The following is a 16,343-nucleotide window of genomic DNA, read 5'->3' on the forward strand; positions in this document are numbered from 1 at the left end:
ACTTCAGATTTTTCATGCTTATTTTCCTTCTTCTGCCTTTAACCTACTAGTATGTTGATATTTAAAGTGTGACATATGTATAGAGCATATAGTTTGCTTTTTACACATGTTGAACATTTATACCTTTTAATTACTATATAGATCATTTATATTTAAATTAATTACTGATACTGTTGGGGAAAAAAAAGCACACCTGACATGAAGGTCAGTGGAAAATTGGGTAAAGGATATGTTTCATGATGTAATATTTTGGAAAACAGTTGAACAGTCCTGCTGTCAGACTCAAAGAAAAGATTGTTGGAACAATTGCTGCAATTGTTCATTCTATCTTTATCATATAGTACACAGAAATAGATTTATTTTATTATTTAACACTTTTTATTTTAAAACAAAAATAATACATGCATTACACACACACACACACAACACACTAGTACCAATGGCCATCTCTTAGGTATCCCATTATGGTTTTAATGTGAAATTCTCTACCAACACATAATGCTAGGTATTTTTTCATATATTCATTTGTCATTTGATTATCCTCTCCAATGAAATACCGGTGTATGTGTTTTGTTAATTTTTAATTGCATTATTTGCTGATGTTGACTTTTCCAGTCTTCATATATTTTATAAACAAGGGTGTGTACCACCAAAATAAAGAAAAAAGAAAAAAAGAAACCAACTATGGAAAATCAGTATCAGAATCAATAAAATAAATCAAATTATGCTTTTGAAAACATAATACTATGTGACAGAAGGCATAAAAATATTTAAAAATTGGTAAATAGAAATATAATTTCCAATATATGTGTGATGACAATAAATACAACTAATCAAAAGATTAAAAGTCTCTGAGAGTGGATAAAGAGGATTTAGCCACATTTTTAAGACAGACTACAAAAGGACTCTAAAAATGATTGAAAATAAAAGAACAGAAACAAGATATACCAAGAAATATAAACTCAGGCTGGTACATGGGCCTTTTTTAAAACCCCATTCATGAGTAATTCAGTCTTCCTGGTCTGGGATTTTATTCAAGGAACCTAGTTTCAACTCTCTGCTATTGCTAGGCCAGTGGATTCTACCACTAAACTAAAGTTTACACACTAAGGAGCATCTGTTTATTTTCCCTATGGGACCTGGCTTCAATTTTTGTTTACTGCTATCACTTTGAGTTCCTTTTCATTTTAGGCACCAGGAGATTACTCTTTCTTGCATTCAAGCTCAGCTGTGAATTTTTATGTTTTCTTTCTAGCATTTTTTTATATTTGAAAAAGGGGTTTTCCCCTGTTCAGCACATGCACTTTAAATGCAATTGAACGCAAAACCCAAATTAATTTCATCATTTGTATTATGAAATGATAAAGTTCAACTCACAAGGCTATGAAAAGTAAATAAAATTATCTGAGTATAGTCATTGGTACATAATCCAAAATATTCAAATCTGCCTTCTAAATTACTACCAATTCCACACTCTACTTGAAGAAAGTAAAACAAAACTTTGAGCACGGAATGAGAGTTCCAGTTTCCACTGAGCTGCAGCAGTTTGGAGATAAAAATTTTTCTCCAAAATTTATCTGGAAAAGAAAAAAAGAGGCAACTATAAAATTACAGTAACAGATTACAATGGCCTTCAAAAAACATACACTTAGAAACGTGGTTATTACTTTCTCTGTGATTTGATCTGGGAGCTTGAAGTACAAAATTCTATTCTGAGATCTACCACTGACTTTTTGGTTGACCTTCATCATTGAATTTTATATTCTACCTGAAGAAAGTAAAACAAAATTTTGAAGAAAGAATAAGCTACTAGTCATATACATTAGTATTTCCTTACTTAAAGACCAAACAACTTAACCTCAAATCTGAAAATGGGTTTTGAAAAAAAATAATGCAAAGGGCCTTAAAATAAAGGGCCATGCTTCTGAGATATTAACAGGACTCCCTCTTCCCTTTAACCATTTAAGTCATTCAAGCAAAAATTCAGTCTATCAAAGGGGAATGGCTTTCTCTCTAACAGCTTCTCACAGTAGTAGTGATTAATTTTCACCACCACCTTTTCTGGCAGCTATTCCATAACATTTCCTCCACAAGAATCTAATGATTGCATTCCAGACCAAGAAATTAGTAATACTAAAACAAACAAAAAACAGAATTTAACCAATAGCATGCAAAGAATGCCTCAGGGATGACATTATAGCTCAGTGGTAGAGTATGCACTTATTTAGTATTTGAAAGGCCCTGGATTTAAACCGCAACACCACCAAAACAAAGGCAAAGTAGGATCCTTAACAATAAACTGTCCTCCAGAATGTCCTTAAAACAATGTAGTGAAGAGTTCTTCAAGAACTTTAATGGTCTATCTTAAGGAGTCTATATATTTTTTTTTTATTGAATGTGTACTACGTTTTACAATCAACAACAACAAAAAAAAAAAATTCAAAAAATAAAATAGGCTCATTTCTGCTTAGTTTATTCTGAAGAGCTACAGTGTTCTGGGTAAAATCCAAGAAAAAAAATATGTAAGATTGCAAGTATGAATTTGCTTCAGGCAGATATAGAGGGCAAAAGAAAGAAATAAAAGGTAATTACATGTTTTCTAAACCCATTACCAGAATAAGGAAGGAAGCAAGAGATTCAGGACAGAAGCTTAATCCAGTAAAACACAGGCTTTTGGTTGGTGTTGCTAAATGTGATATGTGCCAGAAAATTGAGAAAAGCAGATAATTCAGAAGACTATGAAAAATAAATTACCTAACAAATGGTTAATTTGGTTTAGCTCATGAGCACATTACCTTCAAATTTCCACAAAGGTAAGCATAGAGTATAGAATTATATTTTGTCAGTCCAACTGCTTCAAATATAAACAATCAAAATCTACTAATCCTAGCCAAGTCTAAGGCAAACTATATTAGGAAAAATGAACAGAGCAGAAAAGAGCATTAGAGGACAGGTTCTAGTTTTAACATGAAATTTTGATAAACTGGGTTTTTAGTTTTCTCATCTTTAAATGAGGTTCATTCCAGCTCTACCATTCTTTATATCCTCCTTTCCTTTCCTCAAATGCATCCTAATAAATAAATGTATTTTAATTCTTCTCAAAACTTCAATAAAAATAAACTGTGACTTTAAATTATTTAACTACGGGAATTTCTTTTAGCTACTATTCATTCATGAGTTACTCTTTTATTTGACATTTACTAAGCATCTATATCCCATATAATAGAACTAGGATAAACAAGACATAATCCTAGCCTTAAGTTTTAAAGGGACAAAAAAAACATGAAATTCATTACCATATGAAAAAATAAGTGCTAGGGAAGTGTGATAAGGATACAAAGGAATGACCCAGCGTTGAGTATAGAGGGTAGGGGTGAGGAAAAGAAGACTACAGTAAAAGAGTCTTAAGGGTGACTGCAAGGCAGGTAGATATGAATGAGGCTAAGATAGGGAAGAATAAGCATGTGCACAGCTGTGACGCATGCCCACAGAATAAAGCAGGCCACACTGCAGGGAGATCAAAAAACGGAAGCACACTGACGTTAAAAAAAAAAAAAAAATGAAGTTAAAGAAAGTAGGAAAAAAACCTAATATTAACATTTTTTCACACTGTAGTTTGACTAACAGTGACAAAAACTAATATAAGGCTTTAAAAAAAGACAGTAACATAATTCAAGCAGTGTTTAGAAAGGTGCCCTTGTTGAAACTCTGGAAGCTGAATTTAAGAGGAACTAGATGACAAAGAGACAACTTAAAAGTATAACCAGAATGTGAGACAGGGTAGAAAAGCAAATAAGAACAAAGAGGCTACAATGACTTAAACTTCTAGCTCCAGCAAGAGGTAAAAATACTTTGGAAATAATTTAAAGAAACAATTAGTGTTTATCTGTTGCATTTTATCTTCTAATAGTAACAAACAATACCTCAAATGTTTAAAACACAAAATTCCCAAAAGATTAGTTTTTTAAAAAAGTTTTTTCACAGTATGAAACATCTGCGTATAAGGGATCCCATTCTAACACCACATTTAGAATTTAGAAATAACATAATTAGTATGTACAATCATCTTGTGTTTGTGTGTGAGTGACAGAGTGAGACATTATCCCTCCAGAAGTTAAGTGGGTATATAAAATACTCATCTGAAGTCCAAAGGGTTGGCACAGCCAACTTTTAAAGATCTAAGATTATGAAAGTGAGTTGCTCAGTTTATTGACATTCTGGTCTGAATGGTTCTAAATTGTTGCAACCTCCATAAACCAGTAGAGGGCTGCAATAGCTCAGAGAAAATGGTTAGTCAGTTTTGCTTGTATTTCTACCAATGGGAATTGAAAAAATTACCAATGCTGTAAGTAGAAATCTAACAGCCAGTACATTCACTTCACTGTCAACAGTGGAAAACCCTTACAGATTCAATTCCTGAAAAGCAAAAACACCCATAATTACAGATTCTGCCACCAAATCCTTTCTCTTCTTGCAAACAGGTAAACTATTCCAAAGTCAAGTAAAATCTAACAGAATAACTAGCAAAAAAAATAAGTTAGCAATTCACAGCCTACTTGGAAACTCCTAGCTCCACAAGGCTGCTACTAATCTTCCTAAAACTCTTTTGTTAGGTTACTCTTGCATCTAGTTTATCAAATCAGTTTGGCAGGTAGTATAATATAGAAATCTTAATTTTCCTTTCAATAAATTTCAAGGTAGATTTCTATCTCATGGTACACAATCTTTTCAACTCCTACTTAGATGCTCTTAACTGTTATACACAATGCATATCAGGGTTAACATGGAAAAGGTCAGATTTCATTGAATAAGTCACACTTGAGGTGAACTTTGAAGAAAGATCCACACAGGCCTAAAGGAAGGGAAAAGTCACTGTTGGGAAGGCTAGTGAAAAGAAAAACAGGACTTCACATGGGGGAATTCAGTATATGGGAGCTTCCTTTAAATTTGTAATGTTTAATTCTTAAATTCTTTATGCTATTTTTGTATCTTTAAATTACCAAAAATATTACAAAATTTTTAAAAATTTAAGTATTTTAATTTTACCTCCTCTTCCACCTCTCCCAAAAGTCAAGCTATTACAGCCAGTCTTCAACATTTCATAACAATTATGAATAAACCTAATAACATTCTAAGCACTTTTTATAGCTTAATCCCAAATAGTACCCTACCTCACTCTTACAGCTTTCTTTTAAAATCATAGACACATACTTCAGCCTTAAGTGAATGGAAATAACTCTTAATTGCAGGGATGACAAGTAGTTGCAATGGTAGCACATAAAGTAAAATAGATTAGTATCATTTTTAAAAAAAGAGTTTACAATAATCACTGCTTCTGCAACGTAAGTCTGATCTACAAAACTTCTTTACTTCTGCTCAAACTCTTTATGCAATTATGTAGAACTGTAATTAATAACCTACAGGAAACCAATTTCTAATTCACATTCAATGCCACTTCTATCCTGACCCAACTATATTGTGGTTTTTAACACTACTTCAATTACAGTTTAAAATTGTCACTTCCAGGACCTCATACCAGGATTGAACTGTTTACGTGTTACTTTAGTCCTGATCTACTACCTCACTTTTTCTCTTTCCTACACACTTTCCAACATAAACCTAGCTCCCTCCTATACTAAGCATAAGAATCTAGGACTACTGTATATTTCAGGGCATTAAAAGGAAAACACTCTACAGTGGTTTAAGATAGTTTTATGTGTCATGGTAGCTCTTCTAGCCAGAATAATTAAGAATTATAAGCTGTTTCCTGCCAAAGTATGCTGACAAGAGAAATAAGGTAATGAGGGACTGGAGCAGAGTAAGTTCACTACAACCTAATAACTGTAACAAAGTAATATGAAGGGCTGGGGCATTAGCTCAGTGGCAAAGCACCTGCCTCACATGCGTGAGGCACTGGGTTCCATCCTTAGCACCACATAAAAATGAAACAAAATAAAGGCATTCTGTCCATCTACAACTATAAAAAATTAACAAAAACAAAGTAATATGAAAGGTTGGTTCTTTGATAACTCCAACTCCCAATGGGAAAAAATAAGTGCATATTTGGCTTCATTTTTTAAATAAAATATTTCCTGACATATAACTATATAAATGTTTTTGAAGGAATAAAAAAGAAAATCTCACTAGTGGTACAAATATTTAAAAGCTTTGTTTGTTAAAGGAAATATAGTATAAAAATGCCTAAAAAAGAAATTTAGAACTATTAAGAATATAAGAGTTATATAAGTTTCCAAGTCAGTGATTCTTAGCCTTTTTTGGCAACCTATTATCTGTTATTTTTAGATTATGCATGACAGTAGAATGTATTTTGATATATTATACATATTTGGAGTATAACTTATTCCAATTAGGATTCCATTCTTGTGGTTGTGCATGATATGGAATTTCACTGTGGTTACTTGGAGACCTGTTTTACAGCCTAAATTCCAAAGATTTTATCCTGTTCATTAAAAAACCTACAACACTCACAGAAACTCTTCCTAATTACAGATCCTTGTTTTAAGTAATTTATCTCCTCCTGCTAGACTTAAAGCTTCCCATAAGAGGAGACTATCTTCTTTAGATACAAGCTTAGCATGAAGCCCAAAACCTTACAACGTAAGAACCTTGCCAATGATCCTTCCTTCCATTTGAATGCCATGTAGTTTCTAGATTATCAAATGTAGAGTATTTGTAATTATACCTCTATCAGTCAATTAGCACTTCATAATGAGTATGACTCAAGTGTGAGACTCCATGCTTTTCTTTGTGCCCAAAGGACTCTCACTGTTTTTGGCTAACAGAAGTGTATACAAAATCTATAGGCAACAGAAACTCTTGGACCAGGGATGTGAATGAAATAATAAAAGAGCTTAAAAAGATATCACTCCAATTAGATAGGCGTCAGTAGAAACCCAGCTACTTCTGGGATTTGCGAAGGAGTAGTGCTGCTTTAAGAGTTATGATGCAAAAGATAAATGGTAAATGAGGAAAAATATTTGTAACATACAAGATACAGACGACACTCTCTAATATACGAAGGTTGTACATTAAGAGGTTGAAAAATTCGGACTGGGGATGTGGCTCAAGCAGTATCGCGCTCGCCTGGCAAGCGTGCGGCCCGGGTTCGATCCTCAGCACCACATACAAAGATGTTGTGTACACCGAAAACTAAAAAAATATTAAAAAAAAAATTCTCTCTCTCTTTAAAAAAAGAAAAAAAAAAGAAAAATTGTTGACCTTTTCATTAGAGTTTAATTATAACAAAAGGATACAGATTATTCCCCTACATACTAGCTAATGATTAAAATTCCTATAGCTAGAGTCAAATATCTTTCACAACTAAAGATAAAAGCTTTCAAATACATCAGTAGTAATAGGATTTATATTTAATAATACAAATATAAGTATTTTTTTTTTTTAGGTGTTTCACTGGGTGTTTGCAAAGCAAGAGAACACTAACACCTACCTGAAAGAGGAGGAGCCATGGGGGGGAGGATGAGTAAGCCAATTTGATGCCAATCATTCTTATTTACTTTCAATAAAAGAAGGACAAAAAAATTGGTAAAGAGGTATTTTTTCAACTGTAGCTCAAACAGAATACTCTTCTTCAGTCTAGCAATGTTTTTACAAATTCTGGAAGATAGGAATAATTTCTGAAGGCTGAGTGACAACCACCAGATAATCACCTCAACTGTAAATGTATGAATGAATTGAGCTGATCATAATCAAGAAAACATTTCTCAAATAGATTGACATTTTTGTAACACTCCTAAATTCCAAGTTAATTCTCAATAGTATCTAGAGTTGGAGATACTCCAATGACAACTAGTTCAAGTGTTTTCATAACCAGACACGTAAAATACTTACTCTTGTCATAAATGAAAATAACAGTATCTACTATACAGCTCATAAAAGTTCTTCTCCTAATAATCAAGAAATTTCTAAATAGAATTAAAATCTGCTCTGCTCATGCTTCCCGTACATGAGTGAATTTCAAAGAAGTTGATCACTCCAGATAATTTTAACCTAGATTCAATCCATAGCTTAATATCATCAGATTAGCTGACAAACTGTTTTGCCTATCTCAGAGTGTAAAATTCAAAAGATATCAGATATAAAAAGTACTCTGTAAAATACAAAGCACTATAATTTTTAAACGGGGGGAAAGAGGGAGAAAGGGAGAGGGAGAGAGAGAGAATGAATATGAATATTTTTTATAGATGGACACAACACAATGCCTTTATTTTTAAGTGGTGCTGAGAATCGAACCCGCGTCCCACCCATAGCTAAGCGTGAGCTCTACCGCTGAGCCACAATCCCAGCCCAAACACTATAATTTTTAAGGTACTCTTATTTTGAGTCAATACAGCTATTTCTAGGCAGAAGAATGCAACACATGGTTCTTGTTCCATTACAGAAATCAGAATGCTGACAATGTCCTACATAGGAGGTAAGATGATATAAAATCTGAGGAGTTATGTAGTACACTTGTAACTCTTTCACTAAGTAGGGTAGTTAGAAAAATGTATGTATACCTAATATTTGTGATACTTCCTCCATTATGGCCCACATAAAAACTGATAATAAAGATATTATGTCCAATTACAACTAAAAAGAATAAATATTTTTTAAAAAACTGATAACCAGAAATGTAACTATTACATATTTTGAATAAATATTAGTGCAGTAGACAGATATTATGGAATTGGCCAAAAACGATTCCATTTTTAAATTTTTAAAAGACAAAGGGTAACTTCCATCCTAAGATTTGCAGCTTCATAAATTATTTAATTTACTTATATAAATCTGGAAGCATATCTGCATTTAAACTAATTTTCTAATGATATGAATTAAAATTTAAATTTGCTAGAATTTTTTTTGGAGGATCTTATTAATCAGAAATCCCAGTCTAAATGTTATTTCTAACTTGGATAAGCTCAAATTTTCTATTGCTGGATCTATTCCTTTACAAAAGTGCTAAATTAATTTGGTTAGTTATCTTTTTTCCTTCTGTGATTATAATTAATGTCTCATTAGAATGACATCAATATTAAGGTGGATTTTGTTAGGCAACCTTCTTGTAACATTCACAACTGTAGCCTTTTTGTAGCAGAGAAGAATAGCGTGCTTCTTACAACATAAAAAACCATAACTACACAGCAACAACTACATGACCATCTCATAAAAAGACTTGTTGACCTATTTTCTATGATTTTTCCATTCTTTCTTGACCACGAGTAGAAGGTAGAATAGATAGCCTCCAAGCATTTTTCATGAAGACTTAAATTCAAGAAAGGCTGCTTTAAAAGTCTTCAAAACCAGTTAACTGCTCTTTATTAGAGGGAGAGCACCAAAAAATGGTTAAGAAAGGGGACAATGAACTCTGTTACTTAGTTGGTAAACATCTAACATCACCATAACTATTTACAGTTCAGTTTCCTCTACCATATGTTAAAATAATAACAGTATGTTTTATAAAGTTAAAAATCATATAAAACACTGCACTTAGAATACTCATATATTCTAAGTACTCATCAAATGTTATCTATGATTATCACTGTCTTTAAGGTTACAAATTTTCAAGGTTACAAATACTTTGGTAATCTATGTAATACTATATTACTGGTATGTTGACTTCCAGTATTTTATCAATTTAAAGAGGAAGAGTTTAAATTTAACACAAAAGTCATGGGCTGTGGTTGTGGCTCAGTAGCAGAGCACTTGCCTACTAAGCATGTGTGAGGCACTGGGTTCAAGTCTCAGCACCACATATAAATAAGTAAAATAAAGATCCACTGACAACTATAAAAAAAAATTTAACACCAAAGGCAAACACAACAAAAACTCATTAAGTATTTCTACATATATTTCAGCTTTACCATATGACCTTAATATGAACTATTTAAAATTGAGTTTATAAAGGAAATTATTTGCATCTCTGCCACATATGCGGACTAAGATACTTTCCTTATTATTTTGAAAAAGATACTGTAAAAGAAACAGCTTATGCATGCATGAGAGTATACAGGAATGTTTTCAAATACTATGTGAAGAAATGTTATATTCTCTAGGGGAACACAGGTTTTAACAACTGCAATGTTTAAAATGTTCATAAGCAGCTTTACTAAGATTAGAACTAAGTGGAGATCAGAAAAATGTTCCTACAGGGAATTACAATTTGAAACACAGCAAGTGCAGAAAACAACAGAGCTAAGACTAAGCAAAAACTTAAGGATCTAAACACTTGACACTTGTCACACTTTAAGAATTCCATTTTTCTTAACAAAAAAAAAAAAGTAGTGTCCCCTTTTATCTGTATGAAATTTATAGCATAAAATGTGTTTTATATACACTACTCTCATTTATTCTGTCCAACACTGTTATAACTTAATATATTTTTATAGATTAAGAAGGCAAGACTCTGAAAGTTAATGTGATTTGTCAAAAACCCCTGTTAGAAAGTGACAAATCACGAATTTAAACACAGGTCATCTTCTCACATTTCAATCTTCTTTCCATGACTTCATAAAACTTTTTTTTTTCTTTTTTTAGGTACCAGGAATTGAGCCCAGGGGCATTTTACCACTGAGCCATGTCCCCAGACATTTTTATTTTTTGTTTTGAGACAGTCTTGTTAAATTGATGAGGCTGGCTTTGAATCTGGAATCCTTCTGCCTCAGCCTCCCAAGCATTACAGGCCTGTGCATAAAGTTACTTCTGAAAGAGAGAAATAAGCATCTCACAGGAAAACAAAAACAAACAAACAAAAAAACCTCTAGGCAAAACCACACACTGTTTAAACTAGCTGCAGACTGTTTTACAGGGTTAAAAATTACCTGACTTTAGACTAGCTGTAAGTGATTTTACCTTGCCAGCCTATATTTTCTCATCTGTAAAATGAGTGACATGTATTAGAAAATTGAGGTCTGTTCCAGATCCAAGGATAAATCTCCAGGACTCTACCATTTACAAAGCAAAGGCATTTTACAAACACAAGCTGTTAGCAATAAATTACAAGTCAAATAAATAGTAGTGTCAACAGTTTCTCAAGCAACATATGGAGATATGTTCAAGGTTATGAGATAGATGTTTACTACCATATTCTTAAATTTATATACATAAAGCAGTCTAACCTCTATTCTCCTTTTAAAAAGACTAAAATGCGGGATGGAGTTACTGCTCAGTGGTAGAATGCTTGCCTAGCATGCAGGAGGCACTGGGTTCAATCCCCAGCACCACATAAACAAACTAAATAAATAAAATAAAAGTATTGTGTCCATCTACAATTTAAAAAAAAAAAACAAGACTGCAATGTTCTTAGAACATTAAAAAAATGTTTTAAATTTTAACTACTGATCAGCTAATATCAAGAAACTGAAAAAAATTACAATTATTCTTAATACTTTTGAGAATAAAAATCTCTTTCCCTAGGAAGTGTTTCCAAATATACCAACTGACTACAATTTCTCCACTCTATTTAAAAAGCAAATCAGTCACATTTTCCAAAAACTTCTAAAGGGAAAAAAGTTAATACTGGAATTTGGATAAACATCTTCCTTCTATATTCATACTGATTGGAGACTTGTCTCCAAATTATTTTCTCGGTTATTAAAGAAAGTAATACCAGACACAGCAAGACATATTTTCAGCTACTGGGTTCTTTCCTTGTCCTAATATTTGTTTTCTTTACTCTTCATGGAATAAACATCCAGAAATTTTCATTTGTCCAGCTCTACTTAGTTCATAAAATGATTCTAACTACAAATTCTAAATGACTATAGAAACCATAAGCCATTAATACTAAATACAACCGATTTTCAGTGCAAATTTTCCTTCCACTTAACACAGTAGGTGTTCCTTCATTTTAACAACTTTCCTGTCTCTAAAATAGAACACATACCCTGAATAGTTAAGCTTAACCGGAGTCAAGCTATCTGAAGAGCTTCAGAAATTTAGTGCTTATATAAATTATAAAAGATTCTTAAGTAGTAAAACCTTTTTTTCCATATCTATAATCACCAGGAGAAATATTTGTAGATTTTTGCTTTTAACCCCAATTAAGGACTATTCTCCACAAGATTAGTTAATATAACGTCTTCATCTTACATAGTCGACACTATCTCATTTTGCTTTTAAGCCACTTGGCACCAATAAAGCACATGTTCTGCCAATTCTGAGCTAATCTCCAGGAAAGCCTTTGTATAAGGATTGAAGAAATTGAAACAGATCAGTGCCCAAAATTTTTAACTACCTACCTGGGCATAAGAACAGTTACTTTAGTCAAAAATAGCCATTTTACTATGTCGCCTTCCTTTATTAATAAAATGGACTGTTAATTATAAAGAATTCATAACTGAGAACACGGGTTCACTTCAATTTCAGGATTAAAAATAATCTCAAAGCGTTTCAGATCACTAGATCTGTACATTTCACCCAACTTCGAGGTTTACCCACGTGTCCAGTGGAAATCACAATGCCGACAAATACACTGCTTGAAACGTTTCCTAGTTTTAACTAGTGCAATGTCGTTCATTTCCCATGCCGAACAGTTTCTTACTGTGATTATTAAAACAGCTGTCAGCTGAGCCTCAGTAACCTCTTTGTACAACCGTTTGTTCAGCGCTTTGGGATCGCGAGGATGCGTCATCCCACATTACTCTTTAAAATGAGATCCAAGAATCCGACGTGCTCCAAGGATCTTTGAACATTATTCCAATCGGCGCTTGAACAACGATGAAGAGACCTGAATGCCCAATGCGGCAAGGACAGATTACGCCCAGGCAGAACTGCAGTGTGGTTCCTCTCCTTTCTCTTGAACTACTAGAGTACAATTTCCCTTCTCGCTTCCACCCACCCACCGCCAGGTCCGCTGTACCTCCGACGGCCCTTGCCAAAGGGTCTGTGGCCACTCTTCCGCACCCGCGCACACCCCGCGGGTGGCGGCGAGAGCGCGCGGCAGCCGGCGCGCCTCCGTCCCGCCCCACCCCGCCGGGTCCGGCCGCGGCACTCCGGCAGCGCCCTCTCGGGCCGCGCACACTCGCACGCACAAGCTCCGCCGGCCCCGCCATGTTCCGGGAGCGGCGGCAAGGGACGCCAGCGCCAAGCCCCACACCCCGCCCGCCGCCCCCCGCCCTCCACCCGGCTCCGCCCCGCCCCAGGCGGCGCCCCCGCCCAGCTGGCAGCTCCCACCTGAACCGCGGATCCTCAGGAGGCCGGGAGGGGCGACAGGCGGGCCTGGCGAACCCGCGCCGGGCCAGTAACGGCCTGTCACTGTCAGGCCGCGTCGCCTCGGGCCAGGCCCGGAGGCGCGCAGCAGACTCTGTGGTGTGGGCAGGGCAAGGCGCAATCCTACCTTGCTCTGGGGAGGGGAGACGGGAGCAGCGCGGAACCGAAGGGTCTCCTCCCAGGCGCCGGGGACAGGCTCGAAACCGCGCCCCTCCTTCCTCTTCTCCTGTCGCCACGCCCCCCTCGCCAGCACGGACCCGAGGCACGGCGGGCACAGGAGGGTTTACCCCCTGAACGAGTGACTCCGCGTGACCGTCGCTGTCGTTGTCTTCGTCGCCGCTGCAACCGCCACTAACGCCGTCGAGACTGGGCTTGAAAACATCTCCGGTCTCGGTCCGTCTCTCACCACAGCCTCCTCGCTCCCAGTACAGCGTCGACCAGCGATTGGCTGCGGCGCGAGCACGTGACTCCCGCTGACACGTGACTCTTGTGGGCACGGGACGGACGCCGTGATGGCCCCGCCCTCTGGCTCCCGCCCCTCTCCAAGCTCTTTTGAGAGGCTTCTCTAGCCGCAGGGCGGGGGAGGCGGATCGTACCAACTGGAGGCGGCGGGGAATGCGGGCCGGAACTCCTCCGTGCTGGTCGGCCTCCTCTCCGCAGTCAATGGCCCGGGAAGGGAGGAGGAACCAAAGGTTGGAATAGAAAGCATCGCAAATTCCTTTGACACTGAGGGGAAAGCGGACTCAGTGTCGCCTTTTGCGGCGACCATAGCAGTAGCTGTGACTGGAAACTTCTGGGAATGGTGGCGGCGATGAAGAGGCTTCATATAGGGTATTTATATGTTATTTCTGCAGTGGGAGGATGGACGAGGTAGGAATTTGGACCCGGGAAAAACAACACTTCGATCACCACGGCGGGAACCTCATGGCTTAAGGTCCTGGCTGCCGGGAGCTCACCTCGCAGTGCGGAAAGTGGGGCAGACGGGGGCGCGCTTGCCTGGGCGGCAGTGCACCTGCACCTGGAGCTCTCTGTACCCTGCGTTAGGTGGGCTCAAATACCGAAAGTCCAGTGGCGTGTACCTGCCAGCGGGGTCCCGAGGTTTTAGAATATGCCTTCTCCCATCCACATCTTACAATGATCTTTTTAACAGGAATTTCAGTACATTTTCAATATGTGGTATTGAGGATTTCAAAGATACAGGAGAAGAGTGCCTGAGAATTTTAACGTCTCAGCACAGCAGTAGTGTGTTAGCTCTTCTGGCTGCTTTTTACCCAGGTAGAGATTGATCTGCAAGTTTGTATATGCCTTAACTACCCAAGGCGTATACAGGCAACAAGAAAGGATCTTTTTTCTTAACGTTAACTGTTGTCTCAAAACTTCAGCATCCTATTTGTTGCCTTAATGAGTGTAGTTACAGGGTTTTTAAGACTTCCTTTATGAGTTTTCTAGAGTTTAGGTGTGATATTCACAACTCGAGGGAAAGCTAAATTTCAGCAAATTACTATATAAAATACAAGCCCGCGTTATACAGAGATTTTTTCCCCTCCTTTTCTACATTCATTTCTCCCACCTATAAAAACAGGTTCAGTATGAAAAAAATGAAGCTAGGCGTGGTGGCACTTGCTTGTAATCCCAGCAAGCCCAGATGCTGGGCCAGGAGACTGGCAAATTCGAAGCTAACCTTGTCCATTTGGCCAGACCCTATCTCAAAATTTAAAAATAAGAAAGGCAGAGGATGTAGTTCAGAGGGGAAGTGTCATTGGATGCCTCAAATAATAAATAATGAGTAGTCAGAGCACCTTATGTCTAGAGATGGAATGGTGTTACATTTGAGTTACTTATGGTATGCAATACAATGAAACAAAAAGTTGCTCATAATACCATTAAGAGGGTTCTCAGATGAAAGGAAGATATTTTGTGTTATGTCATGTGGTGCTTAGAAAATTACTGTTATTGATATATCCTCTCAATTAAAAAAAACTAATTTTTAAAGAAAACAACGTCTGAAAGTGTAATTCAGTTCTACAGTGCTTACCTAGCATGTGGGAGTCCTTGGGGTTGTAAAAGAAATGAAATTTTAGGCATCATAATTACTAGTGAAAGGTGATTCTGTTAAAAACAAGACCAAACAGTGACTGATAAATCCTGAAACAATCTGATTAAATTTGACCATGTAAAGTTGGCTCTTACTTTTCTCAATTTGCAAAACGAATGTACTATATAGCTAACTTCTTGAATTGGTCATAATATACAAATGGTTGTATTCTTACTTCTAAATTATAATATCCATAAACTAAGCAGTAAATTTTGCAGGTGCATATACATCCAGTTTTCTCCCCAATTACTTTTTGGGTGAAGAACATTCTAATACTTGCAGTATCAATGTCAAAGTGTTTTATTCCTTTCTTTTTAAAAGTGATAATGGTTGTAGACAAAACTACCTTATTCCTACACTGTGCTTGAAGTCTTAAGTACCAGTTGGAAAAAAGTATATATTTGTGTGCTGTAAGTATTAAAATAATTGAAGTACTGACATAAATGTAAGTTTATAGAAAGATAACGTTAACTAAAACATAATTGTGGTTAAAGATGGGAAGGCAAAACATTTGAAATTTGATAAAATTTTTACTTCATAAAAACCTAATATTATTGATAAAATGTGATCTGGCAGTTGAAAGTGGGTGACAATGCAGTACATGTTAACTTGATTATATAGTTAGCCATTGGTAGCAAACAATTTTTAAAATGGTGTTGTATTTTGACATAATATTTACAGCAAGTTACTATGTTACTACAAAGATAATTCAGAGTAGAATAAGAAAATATAGTTTATGTATATAATATTTTATTTTTGCAATAACATATTTACAGTTGATTATAAATTAAAGGCCTGCTTGCACACCAAAGCCAGGTCCTTTGGGTGGTTCAGTCAAAGAGGTAAGACCTCCAGCTGGCTCACAACAGAAACGTCCACTCCTGGAAAGACACAGTAACATTAAAGTAACTATAAATGATGAACATTTATAAATTTTTTAAGGTTATAAATTTACTATAACATTTTTTTCTTCCTAAAGATAAAGACTATATCAAAACTCATCACAAATACGAAAAATACA

The 16,343-nt window shown here is 36.1% G+C and overlaps 2 protein-coding genes across 10 annotated transcripts in view; both read right to left on the bottom strand.

The window, feature by feature from the left end:
- The window catches only part of Ankrd12 (ankyrin repeat domain 12), a 153,320-nt gene extending 139,634 nt beyond the window's left edge, over positions 1 to 13,686 (bottom strand). For 6 of the 9 annotated variants that reach the window (XM_058583464.1, XM_046457786.2, XM_046457785.2 and 3 more), the window contains exon 1: positions 13,355 to 13,686. The gene's annotated coding sequence lies outside the window, so the exon portion shown is untranslated. The other 3 variants (XM_046457781.2, XM_046457782.2, XM_058583463.1) reach the window with 3 other exon arrangements.
- Positions 13,687 to 16,050: 2,364 nt separating this feature from the next.
- The window catches only part of Ndufv2 (NADH:ubiquinone oxidoreductase core subunit V2), a 31,880-nt gene continuing 31,587 nt past the window's right edge, over positions 16,051 to 16,343 (bottom strand). Inside the window, exon 8 of the mRNA XM_046457787.2 lies at positions 16,051 to 16,203. Within this exon, the coding sequence (XP_046313743.1) occupies positions 16,110 to 16,203 (94 nt within the window). The 3' untranslated portion in view covers positions 16,051 to 16,109. The remainder of the gene's footprint in view (positions 16,204 to 16,343) is intronic.

The sequence above is a fragment of the Marmota monax genome, unplaced genomic scaffold (genome assembly GCF_021218885.2).
Source record: "Marmota monax isolate L192 unplaced genomic scaffold, Marmota_monax_Labrador192_F-V1.1 WCK01_AAM20220418_F8-fsc00328, whole genome shotgun sequence".
Lineage (NCBI taxonomy): Eukaryota > Metazoa > Chordata > Mammalia > Rodentia > Sciuridae > Marmota > Marmota monax.